The sequence below is a fragment of the Lonchura striata genome, chromosome 13 (assembly GCF_046129695.1).
Source record: "Lonchura striata isolate bLonStr1 chromosome 13, bLonStr1.mat, whole genome shotgun sequence".
NCBI lineage: Eukaryota > Metazoa > Chordata > Aves > Passeriformes > Estrildidae > Lonchura > Lonchura striata.
The window spans coordinates 19,033,794-19,053,298 of record NC_134615.1 but is presented as its reverse complement, the minus strand read 5'-3'; the positions used below and the strand labels follow the sequence as shown (position 1 = coordinate 19,053,298).

At 39.4% G+C, this 19,505-nt stretch overlaps 3 protein-coding genes across 3 annotated transcripts in view; 2 read left to right on the top strand and 1 right to left on the bottom strand.

Annotated features, from left to right (window-relative positions):
- The window catches only part of PKD1L3 (polycystin 1 like 3, transient receptor potential channel interacting), a 35,500-nt gene extending 35,258 nt beyond the window's left edge, over nucleotides 1-242 (top strand). Inside the window, exon 42 of the mRNA XM_077786243.1 lies at nucleotides 117-242. Within this exon, the coding sequence (XP_077642369.1) occupies nucleotides 117-242 (126 nt within the window). The remainder of the gene's footprint in view (nucleotides 1-116) is intronic.
- Nucleotides 1-19,505, bottom strand: part of BCO1 (beta-carotene oxygenase 1) — a 77,672-nt gene that overhangs the window by 57,715 nt on the left and 452 nt on the right. The window lies entirely within an intron of this gene.
- GCSH (glycine cleavage system protein H) lies at nucleotides 996-7,648 on the top strand. Its single transcript, XM_021541221.1, has 5 exons — nucleotides 996-1,125; nucleotides 4,208-4,287; nucleotides 5,247-5,310; nucleotides 6,838-6,969; nucleotides 7,519-7,648. The coding sequence occupies exons 1-5, from the start codon at nucleotides 996-998 to the stop codon at nucleotides 7,614-7,616; spliced, it is 504 nt and encodes a 167-aa protein (XP_021396896.1). The 3' UTR covers nucleotides 7,617-7,648.

Below are 19,505 nucleotides of genomic sequence, written 5' to 3'. Positions count from 1 at the left end.
GTTGGCTTATTTCACCTCAAGTAGGGATTTTGTCTTGCAACCTGCCCTGGCTTTAGCAGAGACTGAATCCACTCTGGGTGTCCACCTCTTGAGTAACTTATTTGTTATTATTTCAGGCTTCAGAAGAAGAGGAGATTGTTGATCTAATGCTAATGAAAGTCTTCAGTTTCTTTGGGATAAAATGCAAGAAGGAAGAGAAGCCGGTTGCTGGTGAACAGTTGGAACAATCTGCCAGCGAGTGAATGAAGGCCACCTAGAAAAGTCACTTTGCTTGTGGGCAAAGCATTTACTTGTTTGCTATCAGCTGCAGTGATTAGAGTTAGGTTAGGCTATAGGCTTAGGTTATTACAGCTTCTGATTAAAATGGGTTTACCCAAGGGAATAGCTGGAGCTGTATCAGGGGAGGTTTGTGTTGGGTATTAGAAAAAGGTTCTTCACCCAGAGGGTGTTCGGGCACTGAACAGGCTCCCCAGGAATGGGCCCGGCCCCAAGCCCAAGAGGGCATTTGGACAATGCTCCCAGGCACGTGTGGGATTGTTGGGGTGTCTCTGCAGGGCCAGGAGTTGGACTTCGATTCTCGTGGGTCCCTTCCCACGATTCTGGGAATACCACGCGGTGTTCACCCCTGAAGTGCTGCCGGCACGCTATTGTGGAGTAACAGCTAAGAAATAGCGGTAACTCTAAGGCGAAACGTCCCACGTGCACTTGCTGTAGTCTTGTATTTATTTAATAAACGCCGAGCGGCTCCTGCACTGCCTGGCTCCATCCTCTCCGTCTCCGCCGCGGCGGCGCACGGAACATGGCGGCTCCGCTCCCTCAGGGCCCCGTGCCCGCTGCCGGCGGGGCGAGGAGCCGGGGGCGAGGAGCCGAGCCGAGCCGAGCCGAGCCGAGCCGGGCCGCTCCGCAGGGCCCGCGGGTCCCCTCAGCCGCCGCCGGCCCCGCCCCACCGCCATCGCCGCCTCCCGCCGGCGCCGCCCCCGCCCGCCCCGGCAAAGATGGCGTGGCGAGCGCTGCGGCGGGTCGGGCCGGTGCTGGCGCCGCGCTGCCCGCGCCTCCCGCGCCTCCCGCTGCCGCCGCGGGAGCCCGCGGCCCGCCGGCTGGGCACCGGCTCGCTGCTGCTGGCCGGTGAGTGGCGGCCCGGGGGAGGGAGGTGCGCGGCGGGCGGGCGGGACAGCGGCCCGGTGCTGCGGGGAGCCGGCGGTAGCTGCGCCCGGCAGGGTGGGCTGCGGGGGCTCGCCCCGGCCCAGCCCGCGGGGGAAGCCCCCGCCAGGCGGGGCTGGGTGCGCGGAGCTGCCGGAGTGCGGGTCCCGCTGGCGGCAGCCGCCCTCTGTCCCCGTGTCCCTCCCGCCGTGCCGCGGCCCCTCGGATGCTGCAGCCGCCCGGAGCCCCCGGTGTCCGGCGAGCCCCGCAAGATGTCTGAGCCCCCCAGCGCCCCTCGCCTGCCCCGGGCGCTGCTGGGCTCCCACAGGAGCGGCTTCACCCCCGTTAGTTGCCCAGAAACTTTCAGCCTCGGAGCAAAGCGGCTCCGTCCCTTCTGGGGAAGGGGAAAGAGGCAGAGTGGGCCGAGCGGGAGCGCCCCGGCTTGCCCGAAAGGGCGGCTGGCTCCAGCCGGGAGTGCCGCTCACAAGCAGGCTGATGCTGGCTCCGAGGAGCATCAGCAGCCCGAGAGAGGGGCAGGGGCGGGTGTCTGGCGAGGCCAGAGCCGCCGCAGGGACCGGCGCGGGCAGCCACACAGACCCAGCCAGGCTCGCAGGGCCCTGAGCCGCTCTGGGCTGCAAATTGGCCCTGGCTCCTGTGCAGCCACCGCGGCACGGCAGGGCATGGACTCGTGCATCAGTGCTTGCCGCGATTCTGCATTTGCTGTAGTGAGTTCTGAAAGTATCTACTGCTGTCAAAGCTCTCTTGGATTGGAAGTTGCCCAGGAAAGTCTGAAAAACAGAACCTGTGGTACTCTAACAAACAGAAATGTTTAAAAAGTGGGCAAGAAGAGGAGGCAAATAGGTTGTAGAAGTAATGACTACCACTAAGAAGAGCTCATCCATTTATTTCCAGACAATCTTAAACCTACCTGTTTAATTGTCTTCTTCTGCAAGTGAAAGATATATTATTTATTGTTCATTACTTGCAAACTGAGTCAAGATCTAAGCTGTTTTTCACTATTCTGCCCAATGTACCCATTGTTTTCCTATACACATCACTTGAAGGAATAGCAAACAGTGCTTCTGTTTGAGGCAGAGAGGAAAAGTTTTGTATGCCTCTTTGTGGAGGTGGGAGTTCACTTTTCAGGTATATATGAATATAGTTAATAGAGGTAAGTTACACTAAATGAAGGGCTGAGTTCAGAGTGTGCTAGTTAAACAGAAACCAAAGTCCTGTTGAAATGAATGAAGCTAGAGTAAATTCAGCTGCTCTTCTGCAAAAGAATACAAAGAGAGATTTGGTATGCATTGACATTTCATATTCCTTTAGGTTGATTTATTTAATGGGCTGACCACATAATCTCAAAGTTCAAATTTTCAGATTACTTATTAACTGTTTTTAACTTGACCTTTACTTCATTTGCAGTGTTTTTGTTGCATGCTCAGAATTTTAATTTTTCACTTTTTTTTTTTGTTTTGTTTGTTTTTTTTTCTTGTGCTATGCGTAACATCATTAATGTTCAGCTTGAGTTTGAGATTTGTCAATTGTCATTCTCCATTCTTACGGTTCATTACTCATTTCCAATAGAACCCCCATGAGTTTAACATCTGGACCCAAAATTATTTGAGACATTTAAGACTCTGTTCATTAGAGTGTGTAATGAGATTTTTTTGTAGTTATAAGTAGTGCTAGATGAAATTCTTTGGATTTTTGACTGATAATTAATGGGAAAATACTTAATGTTTACTGTTGACTCATATTTGTTTGTGTATTATACTTGCAAACCCACATATTGTTCTGCTGAGCTCTATAATATTTGGGCCCTATTCTAAGACAAACCATTTGCTACTCTTGAACTTTTCAGACACAAGAGGATCACTGCAACTGAAGAAGCTTAAAGTATTGACTGTGTGGAAAGATTTTAGCAGATCTACAGTGAGAGCTTCTGTTTTCCTTCATGTACAATTTTAGAAATTACACAAGGAGTATTCCAGTATACAGGTGCAGAAGTGTAGTTTCTCTGGTGTTTGCCTTAAAGAGTTCAGGCCACAGGATGAGTTTGAGAGGAGAGTTGCACTCAAAAGGAAGGTGCAGCTGTACTATTGTGGTGCTAATCACTCAGGGAGCTGTTTCAGAAGTTACCTTTTCCAGTTTCTGCAACATCCCTTGCCTGACTGGATGGGTGCTGAAAGTGGAAAATAAATTAATTACATTTTTTTTGAAAGTATGAAGGTATCTACAGGGATATTATGTAGAAATGAGGAAACAGACATGGCAGGCTGAAAATTCTCAGAGTAAGAAAAGTTCCAGGAAAAACGTTAGCAAGAAAAGTTTTTCCATATGTCTTTATAAAAACAATTGCCTCTGATAAAGCTGTTTTGAATCTTCCAGATCTGAAATGTAAGGAGAATTGTAAACTTGCTGTGAAAGGACTTAACAAGGTTTTAACAGACCTATTTCAAAGTGATACAGAATAACTACTGTGTTCTTCTCACAGTGACAATGTTAACAGAGAGCAATTCTATTAAGTAGCAGTTGTCTGAGTTGCCTAATTAATTTGTCCTGTGTTAATTTGCCTTAATAATGCATAGAACTGTGCCAGCTTTGCATTTGGAATGAGATGCTGTAATGCTCACCATGTTTCTAGAGTCAGCAACACTGGCCTTCCCAGCCATAATAAATAGTTATCCGAAATAAACACCAAATATGTTTGAAAAGCCACTGTGCTATCATAGAAATGTATAACTATGAATAAAACACACATCAAAACTTTAGATTTGCACTGCTGTTTGAAGTAGAGCTGCTCTTTTTGCTTCTGTACTTTATCAGTCTCCAGATGGTTGCGCAGGAACCGATAATGCTCTGAGCAGGACACCCAGTGAGCCTCTGCCCTGTCACTGAGCATGTTCTGAGCTTCTGTAAATTGCATGTGCTGGTTAAAATATTTTCCAAGAAAAATTAGCAAACTCAATGAAAAGCCCCATGGTTTAAGGCTGCAAATGTGTTACTGTATTTCAGTGAGCAAGATGTCACTTCTGTCTGAAATGTCAGCTTTGTTTCCTTTCAGCCCGCAAATTCACAGACAAGCACGAGTGGATATCTGTGGAAAATGGCATTGGAACAGTAGGAATCAGCAATTTTGCACAGGTATTGATCCCTCTGCCCTCGCCCAGGTCTGCAATATTTATTTATGCCTATCTGCTCTGTCCTTGTTCTTTGGACATTTACGGGGTTTTTTTTATTGTTTTAATTGCATATGCAACACAGTGAGCATTGTTTGTGATATTTGTGCCACTTCAGCATTCTGATAAGGTCTTAATGGCTTCAGATTGAGCCTGTGAAGAGCTGGACTTGGTGAGAGACTTCAGTGTTCAGATCTAAGCCTGAGCATTCATGGCTGTGTGAAGAGGACATTATGTACGTTCTTAAGACAGATTTCCTTTGAACACAAAGATGGTGAAATCCCTCTGGCTAAAGAACAGTTGTGAACAGATGTACAGCATGGCATGTAGTTTTTACTCTAGGATAGGAATTCCTTTGGATTTTTTGTTCTCATGCAGGTACCTGATTTGGAATAGTCACAGGCAAATTCTGGGCCGTATATAAAACTTAAAGAATGGGACAAGGTATCAATAAATGGAATTAATGTTTCTCAGGACAAGCAGCGTTTCTTTTAGTGTGTGTCAATAACTCTAATACTCTCTGGTCTTTTGTGAGAAAGGGTGTATGTGTCAGGGAAGAGTTGAGACAATTTTTATGGTGATAAGGGTCCCAATTCAGTCAGTGAGGACAAACTGTGTGCTAACAGCTCTCTGTGGCTGATGCTAAGAAGATCAGCAGATGTTATTCCTCATTCTGCCAGAAGAAATCTGCATATAGACTGAGCCTGAGACTTGTTAGCACTGCAACAGAGAAACAATATTTTGTTTTTTGGGGCATGATAACACAACACTTTGTTCACATTAAGTATTTGCTAAGAAAAAGTGAAAAATATGCAATCTGTAAAGAATGAGAACAATATTTAGAAGCAGATTCTAGAGTCACTGTAACAGTTCTATATGTAGTTTTGTTAATGTATGCTCTAATGCTTTTGTTTTTCTTTTAAGGAAGCATTAGGAGATGTTGTTTACTGTAGTCTTCCAGAAGTTGGGACAAAATTGAGTAAACATGGTAAGTTTCAGTTCTAGTTGCTCCTGAAGTGATTATTCTACTCATCCCACTCTTCCCTTGCAAAGACAAATTTTCTGTAATAATATTTATGGTTACTAATACCATTGTAAAGCTCCTGGATGCAAAATAAATTCAGGTATTTCTACAAGAGGCAGCTTTACTTTTCAATTCTCACTGTCAGACTGTGCTTAACAGCAGAAAATACATGCTTTTTAAACTGTGACGATATTGATTCAAAAATAAAGTATTAAAATATTTTTTGTGATAATTTTATCTATATTCTGTTTCTAAAATATGATCTGAACTTTCAAGTGTTTATTTGTAATTCTCCAGTTATGCACTTTGTGAGTTGCATGATGTGAACCTTCTAATTGATATCACACTCTAATTTTTCTATTAATATTGAGACTCAGTAATTTTGAGGTATCAAAAATGATTACAGTCTTTCCTTGTTGGTGGTGTACAAGTTGTTAAATTCTTCATCATTCAATTATGTAACTTTTCCTGTTAAAGAAAGTGAACATTAACAGGTAGAAATAAAAAAATCTTTTCCTGTATTATGGTGGAGAGCTGTCTCAGTAGTATAAGAAGAAAAAATTGTTATTATTTTGAGACAATCTTTTAAAAAGAAATGGGGGTTTATGAGGTAAAGTAGAAGGCCTTTCTTCTGCCATCCTTCTTGTGGAATAGATCCCCATCAAACTGTTTTGTCCAAATCTATTACACTGAATACTAACTGTTAGACAAAAGGTCTCTCTGTGTAGGATTTTAATTAACCAACTTGTAGTTTTGCTTTATTTGAAGGAATTTCATTTCCATTTAAGTTCTCTTTTCTACCCATTCTGGCCTCAGCCTAATTCCAGGCTTTCCCAGAACAAGTTGTTCTCAGATCCCTTGTCCTGGTGCCTATCTACTCTTGTGACAGCTCCCTGTTCCTTCAGCCTCTGTCCTGTTTGCTTGTGGCTGAGAGCTGCTCTGGATTAACTTTGCTCCAGGCCCCATTTCCATAACTCCCTACAAAACAGGAAAAAGGGAAGAGCTGCTGGGTGCTTCCAGTGTGGTGCTTCTGAATACTAATGTGTGTTTTCCAGTGAGTGCAATTATAACACTTGATAATGCTTCTGAAGGAAAAATGGGATTGCTGAAATTGTACTTTTGTTGATTTTGTAACCAAATAACAAATAAAAATGCTTAAATTATAGATAAAAGACATATTTCAGTCTCTTGCACCAAGAGTTGGGTGTTGTTCCTTCCTGTGGGCTTCAGGCAAAAGATTAATGAAATGTAAGGAATTCCTGTCCCTTCTGTAGTAGCCAGCTAGCACAAATTCCCCAGAATTCAAGAGCAGAAACATCAAATTTAATAATGCTGATCCTTGTCATAAAGTGGGTGACTTCAATCTGTTTTCTTGCACAAGATCAAAACATTTCTTCACTGCTTGGGTCATCACCAGGATGTCTTGACTGAACAAATGGAAATGCTTTGAGTTTTTCCCTTAGAAATATGCAATCATATTCTCTGTTTCAGATGAGTTTGGGGCTTTGGAAAGTGTGAAAGCTGCTAGTGAACTCTACTCCCCTCTCTCAGGAGAAGTGACTGAGATTAATGCTGCTCTTGCAGATAATCCAGGGCTTGTCAATAAATCCTGTTATAAAGATGGTAAGATGCCACTTTTATCTTTGAATAATGAATATGGTGTGGATTCTTGCTACTACAAATGTCTCTACAATTTCTGTTCTTCCAGTTTAATGGTGTAGAGATTTAAATGGAATATACTGAATATAGTTCAAGCCCAGTAAAATTTAACATAAAAGCATTATCACAGCCGTTTTACATCTTATTTTCAGATATACATTGTGGCTGAATTTAAATCTATTTGCCTTGACTGCATTTCTGAATTTTGGCTCTTGTAAGAGTTCATGACACTGAGAGGTCAGGCTCCTTTATTCTTTCAAGACAGCATCTCCCTATGCCACTGTCACTAAATTGCACAACTGCTCTGACTCAAAAAGTCATTTCTTATGATGAGTTGGTTGGTTATTAATTTTTTTAAAATACTGAAATGTTGTTCTGCCTGCACAAAAGCCTGGCTGATTCTTCAGTGATCCAAGGCTGGTTGTTCCTGCTGGGATTGCTTTCCTAAGGCAGTATCATGATTTAATTGTTCTTGTAGGATATTAGCAATTCTTTTTAATTTCCTAACTACAGGTTGGCTTATCAAGATGACTGTGGCAAACCCTGCTGAACTTGATGAACTGATGACTGAAGATGCCTATGAGAAATACATAAAATCCATTGAGGACTGAGCTGGAATATTGAAATAAATTCATATAAAATATCTCAGTGTAGTTTGTCATCAATTAAGGAAATATTGAATATCCAGTTTTGGCAACTTGAGAAATACCACTTAAGATCACATATACAAGACTATAAATAATGACAGTGATAAATGTGTTTCACATCTGTGTACCTGTGAGGATTTTTTTATTGTGTTGTCTGATTCATGTAACTGCAGATGTTGTCTATAATATTTTGGGAAAAAAAATTCACTTGCTGAAATATATAGTTCCATAGATTAATTTGACATCAAATTTAGTAACAACAGCATTAACATGTTAATTTTGTCATAGGCACATGACTCTTCTCATTACCTGGGCTATAATTTTCTCTGAAATATTTTTCTATTGCTCCAAAACCACTGAAAAGCAGTGTCTTCCTAACCTACTCATGTTATTCTTTCTTAGGGTTACAAAGATGTTACCAAAAAAGGAGAAGCCATGTCAACTACCTCTCTGCATGACTTTTATTTCTTTACAGAACTTATTAATCCTTTGCTTTCCTTATTTTTAATTTTTTTTTTTACTGTGTATTCCAGTAGTCCTGCCTGTGAGGCAGGAGGGATGAGGGCCCTGCCTTTCTTAGTGTGCAAAGCTCCTGCAGTGGTTGTTCATCAAGGTTCTACAGTGGGTTATTTAGGCTGTATTTTTGTCTAGTGAACACTACCTAAGTCACAAGTAATTAAGGTGTTAATTTTACATCTTTTGCCTGGCAATTGTGGTGATTTCAGCAGAGCAGGTACTTGTGGAAACAGTTTGACATATCATGTATTCGTGTGTGTCTGTATTTAAGATCAAGTAGCCAACTGCTCTAATGACATCACAGAACTGAACCCAAAACTTACCCTTTGCAAACCAGTGAGCTAAAGCAACTGATTCCATTAGACTTAATATTTAATAATCCACAAATGTGAACTCAAAGTTAATGTGACAGCTGGGAAGGTGGACTTGTACACATCTGAAGTTTAGGAAAGCACAATAGTACAGCAGAATTTTGGTCTAAAGCTTTTCCCCACAATTTTAAAATGGTTATTAGCAGCTAAGCACTAAATTGGAACAAGCCCCAATGATTTGGGTTGATCTAAGAGGAAGCAGGGGAATGCTTAATTCATGAAAGATGACTAAAGCAAAATTCATATTGCTTTGAAAGTTCCTTCTTTCTAAAGGGATGTGAATCACTGACCTTCTAAAGTGCATAAATAGACTGCTGGTAATATAGAAACCTTTCTAATGTATAAAAAGGATTTCTTTTATGATCCAAAGGGATGTCAAAGTAATTGCTTTGGTGGTTTTTGGGTTTAAATCCTAGGAGGAAACCTTTGCTGCACAAGTCACACATCAAAGCCCTGCCAAGAGAGAATCCACTCTGTATTTAAGATGGTTTCATCTTCTCCACAGGAGTTAAACTGCAAAATGAGTAAGAGGAATGAGGGAGTTTGACTGTTCAAAGGAGTTCTAACTTGGCAGTGGCTGATAAACAGAAGGCTCTTGTAAACCTAGTGTAAATGTTTTAAAAACTCTCAGTACTTATCTATTATTCACAGTTCCATGCAGTATTTATTGTGACAACATTCAGGGCTCAGAGAGCTGGGAGCTTGGTCCTGGCCTCTTAGAAACTCCCTGCCCTGTGCACTTTGAAAGGGAAAGGGAATGTTTGTTTCAAATACATGAAGTGTAGGCAAATGGAGGTAGGAATGCAGGAAAATGTTTCTATTTGATACTGTTTCTTTCACCATCCTTTTTCCCACTTGGCTAGAGAGTAACAGGCCCTTCATTCTTTGCCGTGTAACGTTACCCTTGTTGATCTCCCCTGTAGAGATTATAAAAATGTAACACATTTTTATACCATTTCCCCTTTAAATGTTTGTATTATTTTATTTTTATTAATAAAATAGTAATTTCAGCAATGACCTAGGGAACCTGGGGAACAATAAAAGCTGGCAAACCTGTTCTCAAACTTTGCCAATTCAGACTGTATTAGCAGTTTACATACATCAGTGTGGGGAAATGACAACTATCTGGGAAAAGTTCCTGAAACAGAATTCAACCTCTCTTTCATGGTGTATAGGTGGAAAAGTGATGTTCTGTTGCTTAAAGAAGAGGATCAAGAACATCTCTATCCCTAATTGTTTTACAATTTTATACAACTTTAAAGTGACTTATTCCTCTTAAAATGGTAACAATAGCACCTAAATACTATTGTTCCCATTTTTTTCCTTGTTTCATGTGGTTTATGCCAAGAGCTGTGTTGTTCTGCAGTTTAAGGCAAATTATGTCTATTGGACCAAATATTTTTATACCTTTTTATAATTCACTCAACTACCTGGATTATGCTGCTAAAAGAATGTGTTCTTCCTTGTTGGATGTTTGCTACCCAAGCAGAGCTCCAAACATCTCACGACTTCACTAAGTTCAGCAGCAGCAGGAAGCCTCAGGCAGGCTGCAAGAGCATGAATGCAGCACTTGCTGACATGAATCCACAACAAATGTGTTTATCACCATAAAAGGATGGAGTGAATGGGCATTACCTTTGATCTATGACACAATTTTAAATGCTTTTGTATGAATTGTTGGGGGAAACATCAAACTTGTTCATCAGCATGTGCTCGCTCCTACAGAAAATTAATAAAAAGGGTGATTTCTTACAAAAATAATCACTTTATCTGTGACCTCTTAAGTCTTGATCCTGAGCTTAAGAACTTAACAATTACAGAGTAATTTATATACATTATAGGTGCAATATTGAGAGATTTGCTTTACAGCAAGTTATAATCCCACAACCAAAAGTTACATCTCTGTATCTCCTGGGGGTTAATTATACCACGATCTTTCTTTGGCCAACACTTCCTCACTGTTCTACAAGTACCAACCCCTTTATCTCCCCAATTATCTATCTGACTAATAGAAGCTAAACTTGGAACTAAGTTTTTCAATCTATATTTTATTTTCAAATATTTTTATCAATGCCTGTCCCCTAAAGCTTGAATACCTTACATTTCTTCTGTTTTTCAGCCAGGGGGGTGCTGCATCTCTCTGTGACTCTTGGGCTTGTAATGTATATAAATAAAAGTGTCTTTGTTAGTTCTTACTAGGGAGAGAGAAAAAAATTCAATGTTTAAAACTAAAAGAACTAAAATACATCAAAACACTGCCAAGTGTTTTGATGAGCATAAAAGAAGGGCAATGTCATCTTCACTCTCATTAAATCGAGACAATCTGTTAAGCAGCTCTGTATAGAAGTGCAGCAGATCTCAGTATCCAGTGCTTGCCTGAACTGGTGTCTGCAGACCAGTGATGTCCTGTGGCTAAGCATCCTCTTTCCTTTTCCTTCACACTGATTAGTTGGGAATCTAAAATCTCCCTGTAGAAATGGTTCCCATCACTGAGTTTTAATCTGCCAAACTGACACAGAAAGGACACGACATCCATCTTCAGACCAGCCGAGTGAATAAACTGAACTGCAGCAATCAGTCAACCCCTGAGCACACGAGGCTTTTCTGCTGTGGTGTGGGCACAGCAAAGAGGCAAAGGGAACTGCACCACCTGCACTAGATATCCTGGAGAAGAGAAAGAAAGCCTAAGAATATCACAGAATTATTTAATAAACACAGGTCATCAGTGGAAAAAATGCTTCAAGTCGCAAACGGTGCTCTGACTGAAATGACTCCGGTTAAAAATAGGAATTATCGCAGAAATTCGCCACGCGGTGGCACTTGGAACCTCGGAGCCGGGGCGGGAGCTCCCGGGGCCGCAGGCTCAGCGCAGCCCCGGGCTCCGCACTGGCCCAGGGCAACAGCAGGAGCAGCAGAAAAGATGAGGAAACCACTGAAAATGTGTGAAACACACAAACACATTTCTCACAGCACTGCATGTAACAAAGATATTAACTTAAACCTCGTTTCGTTGTACCCACCGTCATGTGACTGAACTGATGGAAAACAGCAGCCCTGGGGATTCTATTTCCAGGGAACAGGACCTCATGACTGAAAGGCAACATTAAAACACCCTCGAGCAACGTCCAACCTTTGCAAATTACCATCAAGATATGCTGCAGATGGCACAGACAAATTTTGAGACCAGCTTACGAGTGTCCTTGATGTAATTTTCTCCACACTCTCCACACCGTGAGACAGTCCAAGAACAGTCCTTGGCAGGAGAATTGACTGTGGTATCTGGATTGCTTAGAGTTTGCCCCACGATATTGATGTCTCTCTCTTCCTGACAAAGCACAATTCACTCACTTCAAACCTGATCTATTTTAATGCAGTACAAGTATCCTACATCCTTTGCTATTAGGCTGTTTTATTTGTTAATTGTTTATAGTGTTTAATTATTTATGCAGTTGAATGTATTTTGTGTAGAGAAGCATTTAAATGCAGGTACAGCACTTGTACCTTTCTCTGCCCATGAAAGTCAATCCACAGGACAGGAGGATGAGTCTGCACTTCTCAGGACACCAACTTCTGCTTTCTGCCATCACCTGCCTCCCTTCTTTACTGTGTGGGTCTGGATCAAGAGAAAATGACAGAAATAAGTGTTCTTGGCAACTCCTGGCTGTTCTGAGAAGTCCTCACTTGTGCCACAACTGGTAAGGCAAAGCCAGTGATAAAAGTGGTGTAATATCACCCTTGTACAGCTCCTTTTTCCTGCAGTGTATCACCTTCATCCACAATGATGATTATTATTATTATTATCATTAGTAGTAGGACTGTCAGAATAATTATTTTAATTCCTGTTATTAATAAGACTATCTACAACAAGTAATTCTGATTAATAATCAGATGAATTACCATAGTCATATACTGTCCCATGGAATAGTGAACTAAAAGAAAAATTAATCCAAGAACAATATAAAACTACATTAAACTTCATTATAATCTTCACTCAGAACTGTAATCTCATTACTTCAGGACTATTCAAGTATAACAGCAGTTTTAAATTCAAAGCATATTCCTTACCAAAAGAAATCTAAATTACATTCTGTGATTCTAACTAATGCAGTCTAATATTTATGTAATGGTATGTTAAGAAAATAGTTCTGGATTCTGTAATTTATGTGGGCTAAGAATTCATTTTTACTTGAAGAGAAAGATTAGATGGATGTTAAAGCATGAAAAATTCCCTCTGGGGAAAAAAAAAAAAAAAAAAAGAAGGAAATAAATCTAGGGCTAATATTAATTACTGCACCTTTCCAAATAAACACATGTACAAAAAAATTATTATTAATGAGACAGCTAGGCAGATGTTTCTGAAAGAGGATAGAAAAATAAGTTGTACCAATTGCATGAGAACAAACACAGAACATTTTTCCTCCTTGTGGCTATATGGCTTTTATCTGTATTATTAAAAATTCTTAAAAAGTGTTAAAGAAAAGCTGAAAAATGTTCTTGGCATTGCAAGAGAAGATGCTGAATACACTAAAAGATTGAATAGCAAATAGCCGCACATCATAACAATTCCAGAAACAAATATTTTAAAGTAGGCAATGAACAAAGAAAGAATATTTGGAAGAATGCTTGGGATCATTGAGCTGATAGAGGGACAGCCTCAGCTCTGCAGTTCAGGCAGCCCTTCCTCAACTACAGAATGCTGAAATGGGACCGAAATGGTGCTACTGAAACAAGACAATAAAAACTGCCATATGCATTTACATCCACTCCCATCCCATCCTCCACCAGAACTGCTCCTGCAGCCTCCACGGAGAGCACTCAATGGACACATGCTCAGGACAGGCTGGGAAATGTGTCCCAAATATCAGGTATTTGTCTCAGATTTGCAGGTACATCCCAAAATGCACAGTAGAGGCTTTGGAACATCGTTGCTTCAGATCCTCAACAAAAGAAGTCATCATGGTTTGTGGGTTAAATAAAAAAAAGAGTTTATAGTCACCACATGCTCATGATTTGTCTCATTAATCTTTAATGGCAGCTAGAAGCTACAGGTTTATAAATATCTCTTTTTCATAATTGTGACAAGCAGTGACTAGATGCAGTTTTGGTGGAAAATTTTCTGAAATACTGTAAGGCTAGGTAAATTACAAGGCATTATTAGAAAATGTTGATTTTGACTTTTGGTGATATTACATTAACTTTTACAAACATTAGAAACAAACATTATTTGGTGAAATAGAAACATTGCAGAAGATGCTACAACTGAAAGTAATTTACTAGTCCAGTACAGAGTTTAGTAACAATCTTTTTTTTCAGAATGAAGTCACAGTAAATCAAAGAAACAGTAATAAAAACCGGCATGTTGAAGAACAGTCTCTTCACCAGACAGAACCTCTGTTTGTGTAACGCTACAAGGGAGGAGTTGGGTTTGTTCAAACCTCTCCAAGAACAGCAATTCTGTCACAGCAATTTTCCTGCAGTGCAACCTGGATTCGTGTCTGGATGTTGGCAGGTTTTGCACCCAGGGTGCCCCTCCATGAAGGAGGCACAGGAGGTACACAAACATCTTTTATACCACAGTTCAGAGACTTGACACACAAGTAATCCCAGCCAATTTTAGTTGGACTACTTTTGATCAGCTTTGCAAACACACTTCTTAGCTCTTTGTGTTTAAAAGTGTAGCACAGTTTGGCTGCACTTTAAGATACAGAAATACAAAAATTTTGAAACTCACAACAGTAACACAGCTTTTGTCCTAGAAGGTGGTAAGTGTAACGTGTGAGAGTTGATTATGCAATGTTATGAAATATTGTCTTGTTATTGTTACTCAGAGGAGTTTCTCATGATTTAGTGAAGTCAGGTTAGACAAAAAAGAGCCTAAAGTTGTAACACCATTTAAGACACACAATTTCCTTAATGACACTTTAAACAGAGTATTCTATACATAACACACTGATACATGGACTGATACAAGTTAATCCCTATAAAAACAGGTGCACCATAGAATTGCATAGAAAGAAATCCCTGGCATTAATAGCTTGCACTGGAGACTAGGACTTTCTCCCTACCTTTCTAGATCAAAGCACATATGTTTTTTAAAAAGCACATCTCACACTTGACATTATTCTTTGCTATAGTCTTTGGAATCACTAGTGCATATGTAATTTCAAGCAATTTTTATACTTCATGCTAGTGTTTAATATCTAAAAAATGAAAATTGCAAGGAAAAAAATTCCCTGCCTCCCCCTCCAAAAATCTAAATTAAAAATTATCTTCCTATGTAGCATAAAAATAAAATCAAATCTTTCTTCAACAACAGAGACATCAAGCAAAAGCCAGAGTGATTAATGAAGAGGATATTCATACAAGATGGGGAAACCCAGGGTCAAAAATCCTTTCTGTGAGGGTATTAAAACAGTATTTGTAACTTGGATAAAGGAAACCTCCAAGGAATAGCCATTGGTTTTATAGCTCAGTATCCACTTTGCTCATGGAAGACCTACATTCAAGCCCATACACAGACGTAAAGAAATACCTTTATCACTTCTTTACTTTAGGGTAATTTTCTCCTATCAGCTGAACCTGAGAAAACCTTCACTGAAACAGGTGTGTTTCCCTGAACATGTTTAATTTTGAAATACACCACTGTCTTCCATTTTAAACAAAACACTGATCAGCTCTACATGAGGCCAGTGGTCTTTGTTTTCCAGCAATATTGACTATATTTACTTCTTGCCTTGAACTATTTGTGTTGAAAAATCCTTAATTTCAGTGCTCAAAAATATTTCCATTCCATTAGTAATCCTTCCATTTACTCCAAGCATGTGCATGTGGAGTACGTACAGGAAGCAGAATTACTGAGGATTTGCCAAAAAGCCATGCAGAATAGCTGGAAGGTAAAAGTAATTTACTTCAGGCATTCCTGAGCACTTTTGTTTAATGATATAAACCCTGCAGACAGATTAAACCCATCACAAAAAATTAACAATATGCATTAAACAGCATCCAATAAGTAAAAGTTGAAAAGGCCAGGCCTCCATGGACAGATTTCATAGAAAACTAGAACTTCTGGCTTCAGATAGAATATATATTTAGAATATTTGTGCAAGAAGAGAATATATACAACCAACATACTCTGTTATATTAACTGTAGTAACAATTGGTTTCTTTTTTACATAAATGTAGAGGTGTACCAGGAAGACATATTTCTGACCGACATTTCTTTCACTGTAATATGGGAAAATATTATCAAATCCTTCTGGCTGCTATAGATACACAATTTCTGGCACAGCTAAAAATGTGTCAGGAATAAGAATTATTGTGTTTTTGTAAAAATTTCATTTTAATGACAAGTTCATTATTGGATTTGTGGTGGGAGAGCTAAGGAACACATGAGCTTTATTTCTAGGAAATGCTGAAAGGCACATAAAAATTTGAATATATGATATGTTCAAAAAATCAGATTCTGAGTATTCTGCAGGTTACTTTACATTAAAATTAGCAGCTGCTTGCCTGTTGGCATTATGGTAAAACATTTCACATATCTGTAAAGAGATGATGCTCAAGCATGAACAGACATTTGTTCATTCAAGTGATATATTTGCCCCTCACATCTGCTGAAACAACTGAGTGTGCACTTACTCTGTTGTTTACTGAGATACTGAGGCACACACATTCACATCAAAAAGTTACTTGCAAGTGGTAAAAGGAGAAAAAATTAATTTACCTGAAATTATGTACGTTTAGTTAAAGTAAGTACACCACCTTCAGTTACTGAATTTATGTTAATAAATAATATGTTTAGCTAGCTGGGTCACTTTAATAGTTCTCATTGGTTTTGGGATTTCTAATAATTAAGGTAAATCTCCAAAATAATTGCCACAGAAGGCATAGAGTCACATGCAAAAACCCTACCAGTTCCAGTGTGAAGCAGCAAACATCCATGTCTATCAGACATACAGTACAACTCGACTTGCTGGATAAATGAGCATTATATGGATAAATGAGCATTATATGGATAAATGAGCATTATATGCCCACAAAACAACATGGCACATTTCATAAAGCTACAACTTTGCACCATAAATGACAGACACAATTTTACACCTGCAGAGACGTAAGCAATGAATAATTCACTTAGAAGTGAAGTGCACAACCTAAGGATTATTGCCTTGCTTAAACCATCCTGGTATTACTTGGAAAGGGAGGGGGCATGGACCCCATTCATGCATATAAAATAATTTTTTCAAGAAACAGATTGGCTTGAGAATTTTCAAATATTTAACTTTGTGAACATTTTTTCTTGAACGGTATTCTTTAGAAATACAGTTTTGAAATGATACTTTGCTCAAACTGCCAATAAAAAAATTGGTGTCGTGCCAACTTGAAAATTACCCCCTTCAATACAGGTTTTTCTCCTCAAAGTCATTGTTTATGTATTAAATAAATATAATTTGACATTTCTGTTTCATCTCCACTTATCACAGTGCTTCTAGCAATTATTTGATGGACTAGATGGGCTCAGATTGAAATCTAATGGATTGAAAACTACAAGAATGCTGCCAGTGGAAAAATACTCCCAGCCACTGAACTGAACACATATTTGGAAATGTGAATAAACCTTTCTCAGAAATAAATTCATGCGACAGATGTGCAAATGTGTAATTGAAGTAGTGTGGTTTTGGCATATGTTACTGATAATTTCTATGAAAACACCTCAGTGTCCTTCCACAGACTTCACCAATGGCATTCTGTGGTCCAAGCTGGCTGAGTGCAGCCTTCCCTTTCCAGGCATTACATTGGAACTGCCTCTAAACCTTCTACAAGACCAAGTCTTCTCCTGGACTTGCACGTGTCTCACCAATAATCTCTGATCAAGCCCAGAAACTTACTCACAAAATTTAGGTTAACTGCTTGAAAGCTCAAGAGACTGTTTTGCAAAACCCTCTCCTGGTATGCTTCAAAAGGTTGAATATTTAGATTTGTGTTTGGCAAAGGTGGCCATAAATAAAAGAACAATAATATCTGAACAGTGTTATAAAGCTGTAGCCCAATTCTGCCTGCAAAATTCCAACCAAAACCAACAATAAGTTCACCTAAATCATGATCAAAAATAAAGTGAAATACAACAACCTCCTTGTGCACTTGAGGCAGGTACATCCACTTAGGTAATCCAAATCAAAAGTGTTTAAGCCACAGGTGCTAGAAGAAGATTTTAAAACTTTTTTAGAGACTTTTAGAGATTTTTGCAGACCTGCATATGCTGCATAAATCAAATTACAATGAAAACTACATAAATCAAACAACAATGAAAACTACCAATCACTGGAAAATAATTTTGGAGTTCTAGAATTGCTCAGTGTTAAGAATGGTTTTTAGCACTCTCTGTGTTTTTTAAAGCCATTGAAACAATAAAGAGAAAATCCTGTTAAAACTTCATAAGCAAAGTTGCAGCATTGGTTGATCTAAAATACATAGAAACTACTTTTTTCTCCAAGCATTTTCATTAGTCCACATAGCTGCTGTTGGTTCACTCTGTCAGTTAAAAAGGCCAAAATTTGGAAAGCTACAACACATAAATAAATGATGGTTTACTATATTTCTATCAGATTTCAAAGTGCTTTCAAATGGAGACAAGTCCTTTTCCTTCTCTCCAGTATTAAGGCTCTTATAAAAAGTAAAGTTCAACTAAAAGACACTTGGGCTTGCTTTATCAAATACACCACTTAATATGTTTTAATCATGAACATTTTAAGACCCTAGCTGTGCAATTCTAGCTTTATAAATGTGTTCTAGTAAGTTACAAGATTACTGTATTACAAGATGGGGACCTTAATATACTAAAATGTGAAATACTCAATAGATAGTGACAGTGTATTTCTGTTAAGTTTAGTTTCATTAAAAGCACAGGGATTAGGACACTGACTGGGAAATTAAAACCAAGCTACCAATACTACAGAAAGTAGCCTTGCTGTTACTTCCATTAAATCAGAACCAGTAATCTAGAGAAATAAAATTAAATCTTCTTTTCCCATTGAGTTTCCAAAACTCTTTTCCCCCCAGAATTTATAAGTTTAATTATTATGACTAAATCAGACCCTCAGGAGACAAAACTGCTCTCAATTCTCACCAGAGTCAAAAGGTTCTTCAAGAACTCATTACTCCAGACATCACTCAAGCTGCCTGGGACACTTAACCCTTCCAAGAAACACAAAAATGCAGTTTAAAAAATTGCATTTAATCCCAAAACAACCTACAGAAAATTCAAAACCTAAAGGCCTGATCTTACAGCCCTTCACAACCAGAAAATCCCACTGACATGGTTTTACCACTGTCATTAGTTATATTTGCAGAGGCCCCACTCCAGGCAATACATGCATGCCTCAATGCTGGCAAATCAGCACCCAGATTTGGCACCAGCACAACCTGTATTCAGCTGAACTCCTGAAAAAGCACGTTTTAAAAGGAAAAGGCTTTGTTTAGTGCCAATATAATTTAAAACATCTATTTGAAGGCAGCAATCAGGATGCTGTGTAATTTTGATTGATATAATTTTATATGGCAAGGTAGAACTTTCTTTGATTTCTCTGATTAAACCCCACCAGTTTTGTAAAATCCCCCACTTACTGAAATTATTATGAAGAATTTGGAGCAGGAAATTCAGAAAGTAGGCTCCTGCACTGATACTGTTTAATTAAACTGTCAAAAGGAATAAAAATGAAGGTGTTGCTCATGATGCAGACTGGAATTACGGATTCAGCTCGTGTCGTCTCTCGTTTTTTTGGTGCAATTCCACGACTTGCCTGCTGACCTGAACACAAGCAGCTCTGTGGGACCAATCCTACTGAAACGAACACCAGATCCTAACAAACTTTTCCATCAACGTACCACACGAATTCTAAACCAAAACACTTTCTTTTTAAAATCTCTCAGTGAGTTGTGTTTCAAATAGGATGTGATGCTATCTTTC